This window comes from Microcaecilia unicolor, chromosome 5, assembly GCF_901765095.1.
Source record: "Microcaecilia unicolor chromosome 5, aMicUni1.1, whole genome shotgun sequence".
Taxonomy (NCBI): Eukaryota; Metazoa; Chordata; class Amphibia; order Gymnophiona; family Siphonopidae; genus Microcaecilia; species Microcaecilia unicolor.
In genome coordinates, this window is record NC_044035.1 from 359305526 (window position 1) to 359326557 (window position 21032).

Below are 21032 nucleotides of genomic sequence, written 5' to 3' on the forward strand. Positions count from 1 at the left end.
TTTAATTCCTAGGGCCATATTTAAAAGGAGGAGTAACCTAGTGGTTAGTGCAGTGGACTTTGATCCTGGGGAACTGAGTTTGATTCCCACTGCAGCTCCTTGTGACTCTGGGCAAGTCACTTAACCCTCCATTGCCCCTGGTACAAAATAAGTACCTGACTATATGTAAACCGCTTTGAATGTAGTTGCAGAGGAGTGTGGTAGCCATGTTAGTCCACTCTTTAGGTTATCAATAGAAATCAAACAAAATAAAACATGGAAAATAAGATGATACCTTTTTTATTGGACATAACTTAATACATTTCTTGATTAGCTTTCGAAGGTTGCCCTTCTTCCTCAGATCGAAAATAAAATTTTATTTCCAATCTGACGAAGAAGGGCAACCTTCGAAAGCTAATCAAAAAATGTATTAAGTTATGTCCAATAAAAAAGGTATCATCTTATTTTCTTTTCCATGTTTTATTTTGTTTGATTTCTAATGTAGTTGCAAAAACCTCAGAAAGGTGGTATATCAAGTCCCATTTCCCTTTTGAAATCTCTGTCCACTAGCCATAAGTTTTAGAACTAGGCCCGGGGCTTTATTAATTTGTGCTAAACACAGTTATACAGCTGTCCTTGCACTGATCCAATTTCGTGAATTTACTTCCTGCCCGTCCATGATCAGAATACAGAAGGCGGGAAACGAGGAAGTAAAATAGCAAATGAGAATAAAATTCCAAACAATCCAGAACCGAAATAAACCTCCGGGAAAAGCGGATAACTGCTCAGTAATAAGATCAGCTGTGCAGGGGGCGGGGCTAGCGACCTCTTTAAATCCCCCGGCCGTTGCTAGGCAAATGTTTACAGTCTCCATGGACGTCACATCCGCTTCTGACAGGAAGTGACGTTATTACGTCACCGGCCGGCTCTTTCTCCTTGCGCTGCAGAGCTTTGGCCGCTGTTGCCTGGAGACGTTGTTACATTTTGTCAACCTGAGCTGCAGACGGGAGCGAAAATGGTGAGTTTCACTGACCCCTAATCCCAGCTCTGCCCCTCCCTCCCTCTCACTGATCCCCAATACTGGTCCTGCCTCTTTAATGAACCCAAATCCCAGCTCTGCCCCTCACTCTCTCACTGATCCCCAATCCTGGTCCTGCCTCTTTAATGAACCCTAATCCCTGCTCTGCCCCTCCCTCCCTCCCTCTCACTGATCCCCAATCCTGGTCCTGCCTCTTTAATGAACCCAAATCCCAGCTCTGCCCCTCACTCTCTCACTGATCCCCAATCCTGGTCCTGCCTCTTTAATGAACCCTAATCCCTGCTCTGCCCCTCCCTCCCTCCCTCTCTGATCCTCAATCCTGGTTCTGCCTCTTTAATGAACCCTAATCCCAGCTCTGCCCCTCCCTCCCTCCCTCTCACTGATCCTCAATCCTGGTTCTGCCTCTTTAATGAACCTTAATCCCAGCTCTGCCCCTCCCTCCCTCTCACTGATCCCCAATCCTGGTTCTGCCTCTTTAATGAACCCTAATCCCAGCTCTGCCCCTCCCTCCCTCCCTCTCACTGATCCTCAATCCTGGTTCTGCCTCTTTAATGAACCTTAATCCCAGCTCTGCCCCTCCCTCCCTCTCACTGATCCCCAATCCTGGTTCTGCCTCTTTAATGAACCCTAATCCCAGCTCTGCCCCTCCCTCCCTCTCACTGATCCTCAATCCTGGTTCTGCCTCTTTAATGAACCCTAATCCCAGCTCTGCCCCTCCCTCCCTCCCTCTCACTGATCCTCAATCCTGGTTCTGCCTCTTTAATGAACCCAAATCCCAGCTCTGCCCCTCCCTCCCTCTCACTGATCCTCAATCCTGGTTCTGCCTCTTTAATGACCCCTAATCCCAGCTCTGCCCCTCCCTCCCTCTCACTGATCCCCAATCCTGGTTCTGCCTCTTTAATGACCCCTAATCCCAGCTCTGCCCCTCCCTCCCTCCCTCTGATCCTCAATCCTGGTTCTGCCTCTTTAATGAACCTTAATCCCAGCTCTGCCCCTCACTCTCTCACTGATCCCCAATCCTGGTCCTGCCTCTTTAAAGAACCCTAATCCCAGCTCTGCCCCTCCCTCCCTCCCTCTCACTGATCCTCAATCCTGGTTCTGCCTCTTTAATGAACCTTAATCCCAGCTCTGCCCCTCCCTCCCTCTCACTGATCCCCAATCCTGGTTCTGCCTCTTTAATGAACCCTAATCCCAGCTCTGCCCCTCCCTCCCTCTCACTGATCCCCAATCCTGGTTCTGCCTCTTTAATGAACCCTAATCCCAGCTCTGCCCCTCCCTCCCTCCCTCCCTCTCACTGATCCTCAATCCTGGTTCTGCCTCTTTAATGAACCCTAATCCCAGCTCTGCCCCTCCCTCTCTCACTGATCCCCAATCCTGGTCCTGCCTCTTTAATGAACCCTAATCCCAGCTCTGCCCCTCCCTCTCACTGATCCCCAATCCTGGTCCTGCCTCTTTAATGAACCCAAATCCCAGCTCTGCCTCTCCCTCTCACTGATCCCCAATCCTGGTCCTGCCTCTTTAATGAACCCAAATCCCAGCTCTGCCCCTCCCTCTCACTGATCCCCAATCCTGGTCCTGCCTCTTTAATGAACCCTAATCCCAGTTCTGCCCCTCCCTCTCTCACTGATCCCCAATCCTGGTCCTGCCTCTTTAATGAACCCAAATCCCAGCTCTGCCACTCCCTCTCACTGATCCCCAATCCTGGTCCTGCCTCTTTAATGAACCCAAATCCCAGCTCTGCCCCTCCCTCTCACTGATCCCCAATCCTGGTCCTGCCTCTTTAATGAACCCAAATCCCAGCTCTGCCCCTCCCTCTCACTGATCCCCAATCCTGGTCCTGCCTCTTTAATGAACCCAAATCCCAGCTCTGCCCCTCCCTCTCACTGATCCCCAATCCTAGTCCTGCCTCTTTAATGAACTCAAATCCCAGCTCTGCCCCTCCCTCTCTCACTGATCCCCAATCCTGGTCCTGCTTCTTTAATGAACTCTAATCCCAGCTCTGCCGCTCTCACTGATCCCCAATCCTAGTCCTGCCTCTTTAATGAACTCAAATCCTAGCTCTGCCCCTCCCTCTCACTGATCCCCAATCCTAGTCCTGCCTCTTTAATGAACTCAAATCCCAGCTCTGCCCCTCCCTCTCTCACTGATCCCCAATCCTGGTCCTGCTTCTTTAATGAACTCTAATCCCAGCTCTGCCGCTCTCACTGATCCCCAATCCTAGTCCTGCCTCTTTAATGAACTCAAATCCCAGCTCTGCCCCTCCCTCTCACTGATCCCCAATCCTGGTCCTGCCTTTTTAATGAACCCAAATCCCAGCTCTGCCCCTCCCTCTCACTGATCCCCAATCCTGGTCCTGCCTTTTTAATGAACCCTAGTCCCAGCTCTGCCCCTCCCTCTCTCACTGATCCCCAATCCTGGTCCTGCCTCTTTAATTAACCTTAATCCCAGTTCTGCCCCTCCCTCTCACTGATCCCAATCCTGGTCCTGCCTCTTTAATGAACCCTAATCCCAGCTCTGCCCCTCCCTCTCACTGATCCTCAATACCGGCGCTGCCCTCTTGACATCCGGAGGTGGCCGGTTAAATCTCACTGCTGCTCCTTTCAGCCCTAATCCTGGCTCTGCCCATCCCTTCACAGATCCCAAATCCCAGAGGGAGGAGGTGCTTGCCCGGGCCTGGCTTTGTCTTTCAGCAGCCCTGATCTCAGTTCTGCCCTTCTCTCTCACTGATCCGCAGGCCTAGCCTTGTCCTTCTCTTTCACTGCTTCATAATCCCAGTCCTTCCCTATTCCTTAATCCTGGTCCTGCACTTTCTTCTTCCTGCTCTCTAATTATGAAGATGTCTTTTTGTTTCTCTGATCCCTAATCATGATACTGCTCAGTGCTACTTTTCTTTAAAAAGGTACTGGGTCAGGGCCACCAGGAGTTTCCAGCTTCTACTCCACTGCAGTGAAAAAAGGAGTTAGGTTACAAATATATTCCAGCTTGGTAATTAAAGGCTCTGGGCAGGTGACCCTGTCAGAAAATCACTACCAGTCCTGCTTTTCCTTTGTCTGCTCCACTTCCCCTGCTACCAAGAGTCTAAATGCTGTGACAAACCTCAGTCTTCCAAGAAGAAGGGACTGAGTGGAGGCAGTGTTCACTGACCTCAAGGGGAGGGAGCTGGAGATGAAGCTCAGTGTCCATGATTGCAGGACTTTGAAAGGAGCCCCGATGCATGGCTTCTAGCTCAGGACCCTCTTGCAATGACTAAACTAGGTATGGAAGGGGAGAACCCCTGAGTAAGTTGTTAAGGAAGACTTGCAGTGTCAGGTCCGAGCCATGATCTGACTAAGAAGGAAAAAGAAGTAGGAGAGGGTACTGCAAAGTCCAAGGAACCCCCCCCCCCCCCCCCCCCCTCCAGTTTGACAAACGCTTTCTTCCCCCTTGTGATATACAGAACACCTCAGAAAAGGCCAAGATGATGGACAATGACATTACCTCTTCTTCCCCATTTATGTTCCAGCGCTCCGAAGGATGTGCTTTGTGTCTCTCCCACTTCCTCCTCTGCCGGGAGAATCTGCTCCTGTCCTCCACACATGCCTCCTTGTGCCATTCTGTCCCACCAGTGCTGTACAGGGCTTGGGCTTTGGTACTGGTTGGAACAGTTCCTAACTTACTCGATTATTGGCCACCATAATTCCTTGGGGATTCTCTAAGGGATGGACCAGACGGAGAATTCTGAATACGGGCCAGCACCACCATTTCCAGCCTCAGACCAGAGAGCTGGACACACAGTTGTTCTTTCTGTTTCAGGAAGAAGAGTTCAAACCTTATTTTTTCTAGCTGTCCCTACGAGGAACCTAGTGCTCTATAGATACCAGATTGTTTTGCTCAATAAGCAAGATTAAAGAAAGATGCAGCTTCCCCTCTGAGAAAAAGAGGATGATGGGGAGGGGGGGGGGGGGGGGATAAAACAAGCCTGCATGGACCAGACTGGCCAAGGTTTAAATGTGACATTTGCAAGGCAGGTCATCAAAGAATGGAGCCTCTGCAGACTGGCTGGACTTTGCTGCTCTGTGCCAGGTTTTTATTGGTGCAAACAGAGAGGGCCAAGGGTATCATTGGCAGCTCTTCCCTCAGATGGACATTGACAGACACCAAAATACTTCCAATGAAAACTGCAGATCAGGATGGGCCCAAGTAATATTATTTGCTTTTTCTTTGTTTAGCCACCCAAAAGAAAAAGGGAGGGAAGAAAGGTGCCAAAGGGAAGGTGTCAGCCCTGATAGATGTGGTGGCCCCAGATGAGATGAGCAAGGAGCAGGTGAGTTCTGGTGTGGGGGAGGGGGAGAGGGAAAGGGTCTCTTAGGGGCAACATGAGAATGGTGTGGGGAGTCTCATCAGGGAGCAGGTGAGAGCAGTGTGGGACTCTCTGCATGAAGGAGATGCACGCTGGGGACTGGGAGTCTTTACAGGGATCATGTGATTGTGGGGATAACTCCCTGCTATCAATTGGCTTTAGTCTCTCCCTGCAGTTTTCCTGATTTGTGTTTTTGTGATGGGTTTTCTTTCCTCTTTTGTACGTGTGAGGTTAAAAGTGAAATTTCAGGCACTGTCTGTCCTCCCTGTAGCTATGAACTTTTTAATTTGATAGAAAGGAAGAGGCCAAGCAGAGCAACTCCAGCCCTCAAGAGAGTCTGCTTCTGTGATCTTCATGTAGGAATCCTGCAGTGCCAGGGTGCTCATTCTGATGAGATCTCCTGGATCTAGGGGGGTGGCGGGGGCATGCGTACAGAAGTAATGTTGTAGTGACAGGAATAGCAGCATGTGTCAGACGGTTGGGAGTAAAATGCCTCACTGGCCTGCCTCTTTGAAATGGCTTAGGTGCTGTCCCCAGCTTTTCACCGGTGCTGTGCCTTCTACAGCTGGAGGAGCACATTGTACGTCTCCGAGAGGAGCTGGACCGCGAGCGGGAGGAGCGAAACTACTTCCAGCTAGAGCGAGACAAGATCCACACTTTCTGGGAGATTACCCGTCGGCAGCTAGATGAACGGAAAGCTGAGCTTCGCAACAAGGACCGTGAACTGGAGGAGGCAGAGGAGCGGCATCAGGTGGAGATTAAGGTAAGAGCGAGGGCTTGAAGGGGGGCTGAGGAGAAGAATGCGCATACGCTGACCGCTGGAGAAGCGGGACTCTGATTTTAATCTCTCTGGGGATTGTTTTGGACTTCAGGTTTATAAGCAGAAAGTGAAGCATCTGCTGTATGAGCACCAGAACAACATCTCGGAGCTGAAAGCTGAAGGCTCGGTCAGCATGAAGCTGGCACAGAAGGAGCACAGGTCCCAGGAGAGTGAGCTGCGCAGGGACCTGCGCAACCTGAAGGTGGAACTGAAGGAGCAGGAGCTGGCCAATGAGATGCTAGTGAAGAACCTGAAAATGGTGCGTCCTCTTTCCTCAGAAATGCCTCTTTACCTAAAGCCTCATTAACCTCTCTGACCCATCCTACAAACTGTCTCCCACCTGCCTCTCCGTTTCTGAACTATTGAGTGAAATTTGGAAGAATCCACGCTAAATTGAGGTCAGTATTCAGTAAGCAGATGAGCTGGAAATTTATGCGCATAACTCTGTCTGAATATTCACTGGGACTTAAGCGTATGTGTCTGCCATTGACTATCGAAAAAGGTCCACCAGGGCGGCGGAACACAGAAATCCCAGGACGAGCGCAAACACAAAAACAATGGGAAGTGGATCAGGCCCTCCAAGGACAAACCACGGAGACGTCAAGTCTTAAATACACAAATTTTATTGATAGAAGACTCCTATCTCAGGAGTTTTTATTTATATATTTTCTGTGGAATCAAACCGTCCAGGGTGAGAGCACGATTATTTCTGCTTGTGTTTTTATCAAAGGTCTTTTTTAAGACCGCTTGTTTTCATTGCTGATAGACACATTTATTTATTTATTTATTTATTAGTTATATTTGTATTCCACATTTTCCCACCTATTTGTAGGCTCAATGTGGCTTACATAGTACCAGAGAGGCCTTTGCAGGCTCCGGTGTGAACAAATACAGGGTGATGTTGTGGTAAGATCAAGTTCATGTGGCAAAGTCACATTAGGGAATCAGAGAACAGATGAGTTGTGTTATGTCCATTATGTGTTTTAGTTTGGTTGTGTTGCAGAGATTAGGCAGGATTCCACAGAAAATGTATATAAGGACTCCTGAGGCAGGCCCAAGGCCGAAACACAATACTGTGTCGAGTCTTCTATCGATAAAATTTGTGTATTTAAGATTTGACGTCTCTGTGATTTGTCCTTGGAGAGCCTGGTCTACTTCCCACTGTTTTTGTGTGCCATTGACTATCTCCAGATAAAGTTATGCACATAAGTTTAGCCACCTCACTTTGGGGTAGTCTTTCACCCTGGCCAGTTTCATGAATATTTGTGCCAAGTGTATAGTGTTTAAGCACATCCTGTCAACGCCTCCCGCCCAACCCCTTTTTCTGATTGTTACATTTGTACCCCGCGCTTTCCCACTTATGGCAGGCTCAATGCGGCTTACATGGGGCAATGGAGGGTTAAGTGACTTGTCCAGAGTCACAAGGAGCTGCCTGTGCCAGGAATCGAACTCAGTTACTCAGTTCCCCAGGACCTAAGTCCACCACCCTAACCACTAGGCCACTCCTCCACTCCTCCACTATGCATAAAAAATGGAGTGGAGGAGTGGCCTTGTGATTAGAGCACCGGTCTTGCAATCCAGAGGTGGCCAGTTCAAATCCCACTGCTGCTCTTCTGATCTTGGGGAAGTCACTTAACCCTCCATTGCCTCAGGTACAAACTTAGATTGTCAGCCCTCCTGGGACAGAGAAATATTCAGAGTACCTGAATGTAACTCACCTTGAGCTACTACTGGAAAAGGTGTGAGCAAAATCTAAATAAATAAAAAATATCCATGTTGGGAAGGAAGGAGTCCAGAATTAACTAGATGGATCCTTCTCTGTCCTAAAATGAAACAATCTTTTAGAAAACGGCTCCCCTTAATTCTAGAAAAGTTTCACACACATTGCCAACTAGTATGCAAGTTCTAGAATAAGGTCAGTTGCATGTGTAATTTAATAGATTAATTAGATGCTAATTAGTCTTAACCAAATATTAGCTATAATTGGCGCGAGGACCCAGGAGGGGCCCTGGGTGGGTCAGAGGCGTTACAGAATACTGTCATTTACATCAGCCATTGAGCTGTCGCAAGAGCTCCTGTCTAAAGTTAGACACGTAAATGCAGACTTAGCGCACATCATCCCAGGGCCTAACTGTAGGTGATCTATTGAGAGTTGCCCCCTTGGCACCCTGCTCAATGCTCCTCTCCGGTTACTCTGCCATATTTTGCCTGCGACTCAGCCCCAGCATGCTTCAGAAGGACATGGAGTGTGCTGGCTCGTGTTGGGGTCTTGGCACTCACTGGGGTGTTTTCTTTCCTACAGAAACAAGATGAGGACATCACAGAACTGAGGAACGACTTTGAGAGGCAAGTGCAAGGTCAGTCTGTCTGTCTGTGAACAGTGCTGGATGGCGCTCTGTCTCCAGTCACCAGTTGGGAAATTCCTCTGTTCAGATCCCTGACTTTCCTGAGCACAGAGCTGTTGGGTCTGGGGGAGGTGACTTCATCACATCAACATCCTGCAAATAGGTGGGAAAATGTGGGATACAAGTACAATAAATAAAAATAAAATAAAATAAACATCAGAAAGTGATTATAGCATGTTTAGCTGTGGCCAGGGGAGAACTGCTAGAAACAACTGGACCAGGGCCAGCATTAGAGGAGGGGGCACAGACAGGGCAGCTGCCCAGGGCCCCACAGCTCTAGGGGGCCCCCATGGTTCAGCATCTTTTCTCCTTCCCAGCCCGGTCAGACATCTCCCTCCCTTCCTCTCACCTTTCCAGTCTACCTTAATGCGCATTTCTCTTCACATGGGGTCACTAGTGCGGCAGCAGTTCCGATAAGCTGCTGGCAGCTCCCTGGAACCTTTCTTCAGCCGCCTTCAGCCCCTTCTGATACAACTTCCTGTTTCTGCCTGGGCGGCAGCATATTGGCAGTGCCATGATACTGTTGTGAGAGGTCACAGCAGCCATTTTGAGGATGCAGCCACTAGGGGCAGGAGCAAATGGGGTTTGCTCCTGCCCCCACTGGACCACCAGGGATCTAAGGTAGGCCCGGGGTGGGGGGAGTCGGTGACAGTGGTATCTTGATGTTGTGGGCTGTTTTAGGGGTGGGAGGGGGACTTGGAGGGCTAAAAAAGCATTTGAAAAATTATGGGGGCTCTGGCCATTATTCAGCCGGGGCCCACATAACTGTCTTTTGCAGTCCTGGCTGAATAGCGGCCGAAAGTTGCATAAGCTGCGGCAGCTAGCAGCGGGACAATTATCCCTGGATGGTCTGGTACTGAATATTCAGGGCTAATGTAGCCAACGACAGGCAGCTGCTAAAAAACGCTGACTGCCGCCGGCTGAATATTACTGCCCCCCACCCCCCCCCATGATACACAGCAAATTCACATTTCCCAAATGTAGGCTGTGTAGAATAATTCTTCGCTCTGGCTATACTGAGAAGCACTAATTTTATTTTACCCCAAAACCTCTCCCATGAGAACCGGACAGTGTTTGGTATCAGTAGCAGTAACTGCTGTAGTGCTACACGTGTGATACTTGGGTGTATTGTGTGCTTTTATTATTTGTGTTGAGTCTTGTTGCACCGACTAATAAAAAATCTATGCCACACCTTTTGGTTTTGGAACTGTTTGGTTGCTTCTTTGCTGTTGTGGTCGTTTGATTGCTTCTATGCAAAGGTCTGGTCTTCCTTGTGGTCAGATGTAGGACTTCAGAGCAAAGGCATCGCAACTATCTCGATGCTCTTTCTTAAACTTCACTCTGCTGGCATGCGTCTTCCCTCTCTCTTATTGCAGAAATTGAGCTGAAGTACGAGAAAAAGATGCATACGATGCGGGACGAGCAGGAACTGCGCCGTAAGACAGAAATTCACGAGATCGAAGAGAGGAAAAATAGTCAGATAAACACACTGATGAAGAACCATGAGAAGGCCTTCAGTGATATCAAGAACTACTACAATGACATTACTCTCAACAATCTGGCCCTCATCAATTCACTCAAGGTACCACACCACAGGCCCATTACACGAACAGTACCATGGACCGTGCCAACCCATTAGGGGTTGTATAGTACCACAGGCTTGGCCCAACCTCCACAGAGCACTGTAGGGCACACCAACCCATTCTGTACAGCAGAATGGGGCCTTACCGACTCATGAGGAATGTGAACCTGTGCTGGGCCCAAAAGACAAGTGTGACCAGGGCCGCCAAGAGACAGAGCCGGGCCGAGCCGCCACTCCCACCCCCTGACCCTCCAGTCGAACTGCTGCCTGTTTCCTGTGTCTGCTCCTCCCTCAGTCTGTCACGCTCCAGCTCCTATGTGCCAGGACCCTGGTGCAAACACCCAGGTCCTGACACATAGGACTAGGAGAGAGACAGACCCCGTTTCTGGGCCTTGGTGGCCAGGCCCGCGGAATCATCTTGCCCTTCCCTGCCCCCCTCTCGGCGGCTCTGTCACATGTACAGTAACTGTTCACCTGCCATAGATCATTGAATGACACATAATGCATACAGCACTGAAGGAAATTGTGAACCTGTGCTAGGCCCACAGAACAAGTGCGTCACATAAACAGTAACTTCATCTTCCATAGATCACTGAATGACACTATAATACATTCAGCACTGAACAGCCCCTGCTGCAGCAGCAGGGCCATGGGAGAGAGCGGCCTGAAGTAACGCAGCCCTGCTGCCATGCACTATTCTAGGAGGGTTTATCATGGATGTCACTGCACTCATAACACAGGAATGCTGGGTCAGCTGTGAGAAAAGTTAAGGGACGGGTTTGTAGATGGGTATTTCTACTGCTGTCTAATCACGTTATGGTGCTGAGGTGGCTTTCTTCTACCCGACCCCAGGAACAGATGGAGGAGGTGAAGAGGAGGGAGGATCGCCTGGAGAAGGAGATGGCCGATCTGCAGCTGCAGAACAAGAGGCTGATAGAGCCGCTGCAGAAGGCTCGTGAGGAAGTAGCTGAGCTCCAGAGGCAGCTTACGAACTACAAGAAGGATAAGGCGTTACTGGCTGTGAGTTGTACCTGCTGGAGGGAGGGTGGGCCGTCGGGGCAGATTCTTGCAGAGAAAATGACCTTTACTTTGGAAAGGCGGAGTTTAAAGGGGTCATGGGGAAAGAGGGGGGCACTGGAAGCACCTTTCTTAGATTTGGAGAGGACAGGGAATCTTATTTGCTTAGTAACATAGTAACATAGTAGATGACGGCAGAAAAAGACCTGCACGGTCCATCCAGTCTGCCCAACAAGATAACTCATATTTGCTGCTTTTTTGTGTATACCCTACTTTGATTTGTACCTGTGCTCTTCAGGGCACAGACCGTATAAGTCTGCCCAGCACTATCCCCGCCTCCCAACCACCAGCCCCTCCTCCCAACCACCAGCTCTGGCACAGACCGTATAAGTCTGCCCAGCACTATCCCCGCCTCCCAACCACCAGCCCCGCCTCCCGATCTTAGTCCTGCAGAGAGATTTCTTGCCCTGGATTATAAAATGGCAGAAGGGTGTAAACTTACATCCCGCCTAAAGACTAAGCGGCTTACAGCAATACACTCAGAAAAGCAATAAACAAACACAATAATAAAATGTATTAGCATTATTCAATACCTCTATTTTAAAAATATCAAGTGCATTTTTAGAATATAGCTGCATTCCACAAAACAAAAGGAACAAGTTCCCATAAACCCTCTTTCTCTTTTCATCGACATACTTCAGGGTCTTCACATCCTCTCCAGAGCTCTGCTAGTGCCAGAGAGTCTCTGGATTATCACCAGTATTCTCATAATGCTCAATTTTCAAAGCGATTTAAGGGGGCAGTACAGGCTGCTGCCTGCTTTTGTTTCAACGTTTTTATTGAGGACAAATATATCACTATCACATACATCAATAATTACAAGTACTTCAAATTGTGCTCAGTGGGCCGACTTCCAATATTCAGTGCTACTTAACCAGGCAACGCCACCGGATATTAGTATTAACCGGCCATCGTAAATCCGGGCAAGAGAAGGACATTACAGGGTGGGTTGGGGAGGAGCTGGCAGTTTTGTGGGTACCAGTGATGTTCAGTGGCAGCACCAGCATAGCCAAATGGCTCACATACTTTCCAGGTAGTGGTCTGTATTGGTTCTCCCCCCCACCTCCCCTCCCCTGCTTTACACTCTGGTGGTCCAGGGCCAATCTGAGCAGGAACGAACTCTGCTGCTAGAGATCACAGCTGCCAGGGGCAGGAGTGGGCTTTGCTCCTGCCCAGTTTGTCCACTGGACCACCAGGAAGTATAAGGTAGACCGGGGGGGGAGCTTCAAACCTTGTTATGGAGGAGAGGGTTCTGTGGTGGGGGGGGGGGTCTTATTCAGGTCCCGGCTGAATACTGGTTGGCACCCACATAAGAGCCGGGGGTCAGAACATGCCTGGATAGCCCTCATTCAGTGCCAGAACCCAGACATGGCCCAGCATGAGATATTCTGAACTAATTTAGCCAGCAACAGTCAGCACTTAAAAAACCTGACCTCCGCCAGCTGAATATTGACTAGTCCGTTTCTACTTCAGGTGAAAGGCCGGGCATTTAGTACTGATATTGATGTTATATTTTTAGCATTGAATCTTCAGAGAAACCACCCTCTGCTTTTGCTGTTCTGTGTTTGACCTGTTGTTTTTTTCTCTCTTTCAGAGTACAAGTGCCCGTTTGAGAGCCTCCGAGAAAGAGTTGAAGGATCTCAAATGGGAGCATGAAGTGCTGGAACAGAGATTCAGCAAGGTGAGAGGGTTACAGACAAGGGCATAGGATGGGGCCCAAACTAGACGGCTAGAAGCTCTGGCAATAACAATTGTTCTGAGGGGCTGTAACTATTTGTAGGCTGGCACGCCCACAATTTCCACCCATTCTTCCTTGTCATCCACCAGACCAGTCCAGAACTGATGGGTTATACCCCTCCACCAGCAGATGGAGACAGACATAAGAACAGTGAGCGCTGTCCTATAAGAGACATTGTGCAGCACCTGTTCACAGGCTTTCCATGCAGTAGTGAACTGGTTTGGTAAAGAGCTCTTGGTCCCAGTTGCAGAACTGGTCACCCAGTTCAACTAATCTGGAGGAAGGGAAGTCCAGGGTTCTGTTGGGAAATAGTTTCTTCTCTGGGTATATCTGGAGGAATCCAGGTCTCCCTCCTGTTCAGGTGGACTTCACTGGGTTTGGTATCCTAAATGTTTTTTAATTGTTGTTTTTTGTTTTCTTCCCTCCTTTTTTCCTCTCCTCTCCCCCCCCCCCCCCCCACCCCAACTTCCTGTACCTTATGGGTAGAATTTTAAAAAAGAGAGAGTGTGAGGCCAGTCTCTGGCAGCATTGGTTATGGTTTATTTGAATTTGGTACATCACCATGACTAACTGGCAGCTCTCGACGGTTTACAATAAAATCAAAACAAGTTTGCGAAAAGGAAAGGAACTACAAGATTTTACAGGAAAGTAGCTAGAACAGAGATACAGAGGGGGGTAGGACAGGGGACAGATAGTGACAGCAATTTGCTATAACAGTTTACTCTGCGGAAAAGGTTTTCACAACCTGAACCCCTTTGATAAATTAACTTTTTTTGAATAAAATTTTGTTAAGTGGAGCTTCCATAGCATTTTGCACATCAATCTAGAGACTTGCAAATTACGCCCATCTACCAGCAGGTGGAGACAGAGAGAACGCCAGAGCTCTGCCTTATCGGGTACTGTGCAGCAGGTGGATGGACGTAACCTGTGCAGCTCTGCGTCGATTGTGGCTCCTGACCTGACACACAGGCCCAGTAGAGCTTTGGGCTCAGGGGTATACCTGGTGGGGCCAGGTCCCTCCCTTCTCCCAGTTCTGGACTGGTCTGGTTAGACTCAAGGAAAGAAAACTGGCAATAGGACCACATTTTTTCTTAGTTGTAACCCATAGCTCAGAGTTATTCCTCATAGAGCACCTTACATCCTCAAGACAGCCTCGGGCCTACTCTCAAACCCTAAAGATTAAACTCCATCCGAGAGTCTCATAATTTCACGAGTCCATCTGTCAGGCTGTGTGTTGGGTTCATCTCTATACTGTTCACATGCCTGGATGGGAGGGTTTATCTGCTTGTGTTCATGTGTGTGACTTGTGCAGGTTCAGGCAGAGAGAGATGAGCTATATGCAAAGTTTAACAAAGCCATCTTTGAAGTGCAACAGAAGACTGGTTTCAAGAACCTGTTACTGGAGCGGAAGCTGACATCCCTCTCGGAGACACTGGAGAAGAAAGAGGCACAGCTTAACGAGATCCTCGCGGCCTCCAATCTGGACCCCAGCGCCCTCAGCCTGGTCACACGCAAATTGGAGGTAGGGGTCAAGCTACCCTTAATAAAGTGCTGAAAATCTTTGCCATGTTCTCAACAATCATAACCATGGGTTTTTAATCATTAACTACCCAGTGACACCTTCCGACTTAATCAGTAAATTCCTAACCATAAGGTAGGGGGGGTTTTACGCCTCAGTATCTGAGGGGTTGTTGCAGTCTGCAAACTGCCAGGAGCCACGGCTGCTGCAAGAATATTGGGATCGTAGGCAAAGCTTGGGTACCCCAATCCCCCCACCCTCACAGATAACTAAACAATTATGATGACTTCACTACCACCCTTCCAAGAACAATCCTTTAAACAGACAATTGGATATAGGGATAACATAGAAACATGATGGCAGATAAAGGCCATGTGACCCATCCAGTCTGCCCATCCTCTGTAACCCCTAATTCTTCCTGTTCCTAAGCGATCCCACATGCTTATCCCATGCCTTTTTACATTCTGGAACAGTCCTCGACTCCACCACCTCCACCGGGAGGCCAAATAATACTTCCTTAGGTTACTCCTAAGCCTATTCCCTCTTAACTTTTTCGTATGCCCCCTTATCCCAGAGCTGTCCTTCATTTGAAAAAGGCTCTCTTCCTGTACATAAATGCCCTTGAGATATTTAAATGTCTCTATCATGTCTCCTCTCTCCCTCCTCTCTTCCAGCGTATACATGTTGAGGTTCATAAGCCTGTCCCTATAATTTTTGCATTCAAGACCACTTACTAATTTCGTAGCCGCCCTCTGGACCGACTTCATCCTGTTTATATCTTTCCGTAGGTGCAGTCTCCAGAACTGCACGCAGTAGTCCAAATGAGGCCTCACCAGAGACTTATACAAATGCACTATCACCTCCTTTTTCCTGCTGGTCATGCCTCTCTTTATGCACCCAAGCATCCTTCTGGCTTTGGCCGTTGCTTTTTCTACCAGTTTGAAAGCTTTAAGGTCGTCAGACACAATCACCCCCAAGTCCCGCTCTTCCTTCACACACTGAAGCACTTCACCCCCTATACTGTACCGTTCCCTTGGATTTTTGCGACCCAAGTGAATGACCCTGCATTTTTGGGGATTAAACCTTAGTTGCCAAATATCGGTCCATTCCTCCAGCTTCGCTAGTCCTTCTTCATGTCTTTCACACCCTCCAGTTGCAGAGTTTAGTATCATTCGCAAAGAGACAAACCTTACCAGACAGCCCTTCCGTAGTATCGCTCACAAAGATGTTAAAAAGAGCCGGCCCTGGGACCGATTCCTGCAGTACTCCACTGACGACATCCTTTTCTTCAGAGCAAGCTCCATTTACCACCACCCTCTGTCTCCAATTTTCAAAAGCTAAAAAGGGCTTTTTAAAAATTGCCTATCCAAAATGCACCCTAAACCATGCAGTAAGTTTGGAGGAAAAGCGTGCATGTATTTTCCCCTGTGATAACTGATGCAAAGCCCCCGGGTAAAAGTAGCCACAGAATCTGCAGCAAAACATGAATGTTTAAAGTTTCTGTTCACATAAACACCCCTGTACTGCTATCGGATTATGTCACCTGTTGCATAGATTCATTTTCCCCTTGCTGTCATTGGGGAAAAGCTTTGTACATAAGTGCCAGTTTCCTCCCCCCCTCCCTCCCCCTCTGCTTTAACACTATGAATGCCTTTACATATACCTCCTAAAATGAGGCCCACTGTGACTTCTGTGGCCCCTGCTTTCTAAATGCAGATACACTGGGCAATATTAGAAGCAGTTCTTCGAAAATGACCCTTGTAGTATCCAACCTTTTTTCTGATTTCTGAAAGCTCATTGCACAAAGTAAACCAGAAGAAGGCAAAATGCTTGGTGCACCTCTAGCAAACCTTCCTTCCTGACCCCAAATCTGCCGTTTTCTAACGTGCGGCTGAGTCCTTATACCCACCAGGCACTGAATGCTGTTTATAGTGGAGTCTGTTCTTACAACCTAGTATCAGTATCAGTGAGGGCTGTAATTATGTGGGAATTATTTCTCTGATATATCTACTTACCATAAGAAATATACAATTTGGAAATGTGGGGCAAATAGGGTTTCTACCTCCTTACACTCACCCAAGATACAATGGACCAGCCACCCCCAAGATATGGGGTGACAGAAAAGACAGAGGCTATTTTCCTTCCAGAGGGATAGTCTTTATTCCAATATGGATGATAACAAAGCAATCAGGCAATAGAGCAATTAGGCAATAAAGCAATTTAGACAAAGCAACCAGGCAGGGTAATTAGACAAAGTAATCAGGCCAAGTAATCAGTTACAGTAATCGGACAAAGTAATTAGGTAAAGTAATCAAAAGTAATCAGGTCGTAACAAATGGCAGCTGTGGTGAAGACGCACTCACTGTTGATGATCCCAAGGTTACGAGCTGATGAGACAGGGAGGATGAGCGTGTTATCCACAGAAATAGAGAATGGGGGAAGAGGAGAGGTTAGTTTAGGGGGAAACACAGCAGTGCCTTATATACAATGGATTGAGCATCAATCCCCCTCCCATCTTGCAATTTCAGCTGATTTCTGTGTTACTCAGCCAATTTCTGTCTTACTTTGTTGTTTACATAGAATGAAACACAGTATCTGAATGTTTATGGACCACAGCATATCCAAGGTTTCCTCTACAGAAGATTGTAGTTGCCATTTCGTTACAGGAATTTCCCTAGCACCCATGTTTTACCATAGTGTTATCTAAAATCTCAACACTTCTTCGCCTTCAAACTTTGTGAAGTAGAATCAGTAGCACCAATACTCTTGTCAGGGGAGGGGGAAGAGTGCTCTTAAGAGCATGACCTAGAATTAGAAATTGCTGCTGTAAGGCTCTGGCTGCACAGAATGCTGGAGCAGAGCTTTTAGCCAGAAAGATGCAGCTGTCAGGCTTCTTAAGTATGAGCCTTTAGACAATGCAGTTCATGGGTCATAATCTGACTTGTCAGTGGTCAGAAAAGAGCAAATCAATTCAGTGCCTACCTGCTGCCCTGTATTTATGTTTTGAGCATGGGCAGGGACCAACTGAGGGCCTGTTGGATGGTCAGGAAGGAAAAAACAAAAGAACGGAAGAATTCAAAAGAACCAGACTCAAAAATATGAAAAGCCAAATTTATTGCACAAGACCCTACACGGTCCGTGTTTCGGCCATAGAGGCCTTCCTCAGGGGTCTATAAATTGGCTTATATAAATATTCATATACTCATCCAAAAGTTCATTCGAATTCAGACAAATCTGCTGATCCTATCCAAGCTGATGCGTAAGACATGTAATCGGGATGAAAAACAGTGTAGAGAAAGCGCTGCAATTTGAAGTACAAAGCGACGTACGTGCCGTAAGCAAGCTCAGCTCACTCACTCAAAATCCTGAGCTTACGGCACGTACGTCGCTTTGTACTTCAAATTGCAGCGCTTTCTCTACACTGTTTTTCATCCCGATTACATGTCTTACGCATCAGCTTGGATAGGATCAGCAGATTTGTCTGAATTCGAATGAACTTTTGGATGAATATATGAATATTTATATAAGCCAATTTATAGACCCCTGAGGAAGGCCTCTATGGCCGAAACACGGACCGTGTAGGGTCTTGTGCAATAAATTTGGCTTTTCATATTTTTGAGTCTGGTTCTTTTGAATTCTTCCGTTCTTTTGTTTTTTCTGTTGTTTTTTACGGGAGAATTGGACTCTCTTTGTTGTTTCTGGATGGTCAGGAAGGTCAGGGTTACCTCTACCCCTTGTCACCTCACAACATGTATGCTTATGGCAAGAAATGAAACTGAGACTCTGTGTTTCTCCCAGGACGTTCTGGACTCCAAGAATAACGCCATCAAGGAGCTGCAGTATGAGCTGGCTCGCGTCTGTAAGGTGAGAATTTCAGCAGATCAAATTTTCAAGTAGCGTTTGCCGATACATCTGCTTTTAAGATGACAGGTAGTCCGCTGCCCTGAATGAAGGATAACTCACTAGTTAATGGCGAGACAGCCGTTTATGCCAATGTTCTCCATGCAAGCCTGGGGGCCAGGGTGGCCCCTACTGTCTCCCCCCCCCCCCACCCCCCATCTTGGTGAAGTGTGGAGACCCCACAGATCAAGCTCACCGAGCGAAGGCAGGGCCTGCTGCAAGATTAATTGGGACACGGCTGGGAGAAGGGAATTTTAGGGGAAATGTGGGTTAAAGCTGCTGGAGCGGCTACATCATTGGAGAGGAACCCCCTCCCCCCCCTTTATTGCCCAAGGCTCTGGACACCCTCCACTTTATTTAGCTGGTCTCAGGGCCAGATGCACTAAACTTAACGAGCAATTAACAAGCCATTAACGAGCACGTAGTAAACCCTGGAATGCAGTAAAGGCCATTTTCCGACGACGGTAGCAGCTAACGAAAACGGAATGCAGATGAGCAAATTGTGTAGAAACCCCATTGTAATGAGATGCACTAAGCTTTTCCGATTGCCTTAACGCTGGAAAATCTAACGAGAGGTCTGTACCTGTCGTTGGGGCTGCGCCAGGGAGGAAAGGAGGGAAGTCCGAAGGGAGGCGATCAGCTGTTGCCTGCTGCAGCGCCTTCACACGGAGGTGAGAGGCGCTGTGAGGGCCTGGCCCGGTGGCAGACGGAGGGGGGCGGTTGGAGGGGGCGGCGGCGGCCTCAAGGGGGGCGGTGGGGGCAGTGCCTTGGATGGTGGGGAGGCTGGGGCTGCGGGAAGCTGTCATTTCAATGCAGGGGGGAAGTGGATGGGCGGCCATTTTGGCCGTCATCCCCCCCCCCCCCCCCCGCAATAATGAAAACGTCTTTTTTGACAGTGCTTCACTCAGCTGAGAGACCTGGAAGTCTCTGAGCCAATCACAAAGCGTTTAGCTCAGCTAAACGCGCTGTGATTGGCTCGGGGACTTCCAGGTCTCTCAGCTGAGTGAAGCACTGCCAAAAAAGATGTTTTTATTATTACGTGGGGGGGGGGGGGGGGGGGGGGATTGACGGCCAAAATGGACGGTTTTTTTTTGGGATGGACGTCCTCAACTGCACTGTCCTCTGGATTGAGCCGCATCGGAGGGGATGAGCAACGTGGCGTCTTTGAACGGCACAGGGAGGCGTATTTGGCATGCGCAGAGCAGCTGCTCTGCGCATGCTCGACTGGCCGATTGGCTGACTGTTTTAACGATGGAATGGAGAATGCAAGTGAGCTACAACAAGCAGCTCATTTGCATTCCCTTTCCATAATGCATGCCCGTTCCTTACCGATTCGCTAAGGGAAGGGCTCTAACGATTGTTTAGTGCATCTGGCCCTCAGTCTTTTACCACTGTGGCTCCTGCTTTAAAAATAATGGAGATAAGTGGTTCATGCAATGTGTCAACTTAGATCCGTTATATCCCCAAAGAAAAAAAAGATAGTCAGCAAAGATGATCATAAATTCTGAAAAAAGTTCACAACATTGCACATCCACATCCTGTCTTTCAACTGCAGTAAATATTTCATCACTGCCTCTAAAGAAATAATGTTTCTTGTACTTCTAGTCTTCTCTTTAGTCTTTTTTTTTAATTTAAATGTATATAAAAGTCGTTAACCCCACCACCACCACCAAATATCAGAGTCCAACAAAGTGAAACTCAAAACCAAATTTATCTAATAAGCAGCGATAGGATGGTCCAGTCTTGCAATTTCGAAGTAACAACTCTTGACAGCTTCTGCCTGACCAGTGCTTTTGCCCTGGAGCTTTCGAAGTTCCTCTGTCATGTGGTCAGTCTCAGCGTTGATCAGATAAGTTCTGTTTTGGGTTTTGCTTTGTTGGAGGAACTTGTGAATGTGAAGTGTGATGAAAGAATTTATTATCGTTGGCAGGTGTATGATCATGTTTGATGACCAATGGTTATTTTCCACAAAGTTTCCTTGAGTAATGTTAGCTAGTTAATTAACTTTGTCCCTCCTGACTGTAGACAGTTAAATGTTAATCAAACAGCCCCACATTTTTAGAGAGATTTATGCGATTACCAACTCCAGTGAAAGCTGCTTTCCCTTCCCTTCTCTGCAGGCTCCACTGCCACCCTCAATCCATTCTCTCCTGCCACCTGGGTGCCAACAGCCAGCTCTGACCTCTTCTCTCCTCTCTTTCAGGCCCACAACGACCTGTTGAGGACATACGAAGCGAAGCTGCAAGCCTTTGGTATTCCTCTCGAGGAGCTGGGCTTTAAGCCTCTAGAGACCACAGTGGCAGGGAAGAAGTTAGGCCGGGGTCCGGCTGGCCTTGTTTCTGTTCCCACGTAATGTTTTCATGTGCCTTCCTATCGTCTGCAGTGTAAATAGTCTGCTCTTGTCTCATCTGTGCCTTCTAATGAACTAGCAGAGAAAAGATGTCTATTAACTGTTAATGAGGAGCTTATAAAATACAGATTTCCTTCTAAAAATCAATTCCTGGTTGTGAAGCTAAGGTGCATTACCTCCCAAATCAAGCAGCACATGACTGTGCCAGTATCTCTGATTGAAGGAAAGCCAAGACTGCCCCCCCCCCCAATTCCCCCGTGGCACAGCAGCTACCTCAGATTCAA

The 21032-nt window shown here is 48.0% G+C and overlaps 1 protein-coding gene across 2 annotated transcripts; it reads left to right on the forward strand.

Moving 5' to 3' along the window:
* The first annotated feature begins 917 nt into the window (after nt 1-917).
* GAS8 (growth arrest specific 8) lies at nt 918-21004 on the forward strand. 2 transcript variants are annotated; one of them, XM_030204631.1, is made up of 11 exons: nt 918-997; nt 5227-5321; nt 5923-6120; nt 6230-6436; nt 8480-8534; nt 9959-10164; nt 11017-11184; nt 12836-12922; nt 14292-14501; nt 18297-18362; nt 20602-21004. In XM_030204631.1, exons 2-11 carry the CDS (start codon nt 5307-5309, stop codon nt 20749-20751), a joined length of 1362 nt encoding a protein of 453 aa, XP_030060491.1. In that variant the 5' UTR covers nt 918-997; nt 5227-5306; the 3' UTR covers nt 20752-21004. The 2 variants fall into 2 exon arrangements, with proteins under 2 accessions (XP_030060491.1, XP_030060493.1); XM_030204633.1 differs by lacking the exon at nt 5227-5321 and having other exon boundaries at nt 943-997.
* The last annotated feature ends 28 nt before the right edge of the window (nt 21005-21032 follow it).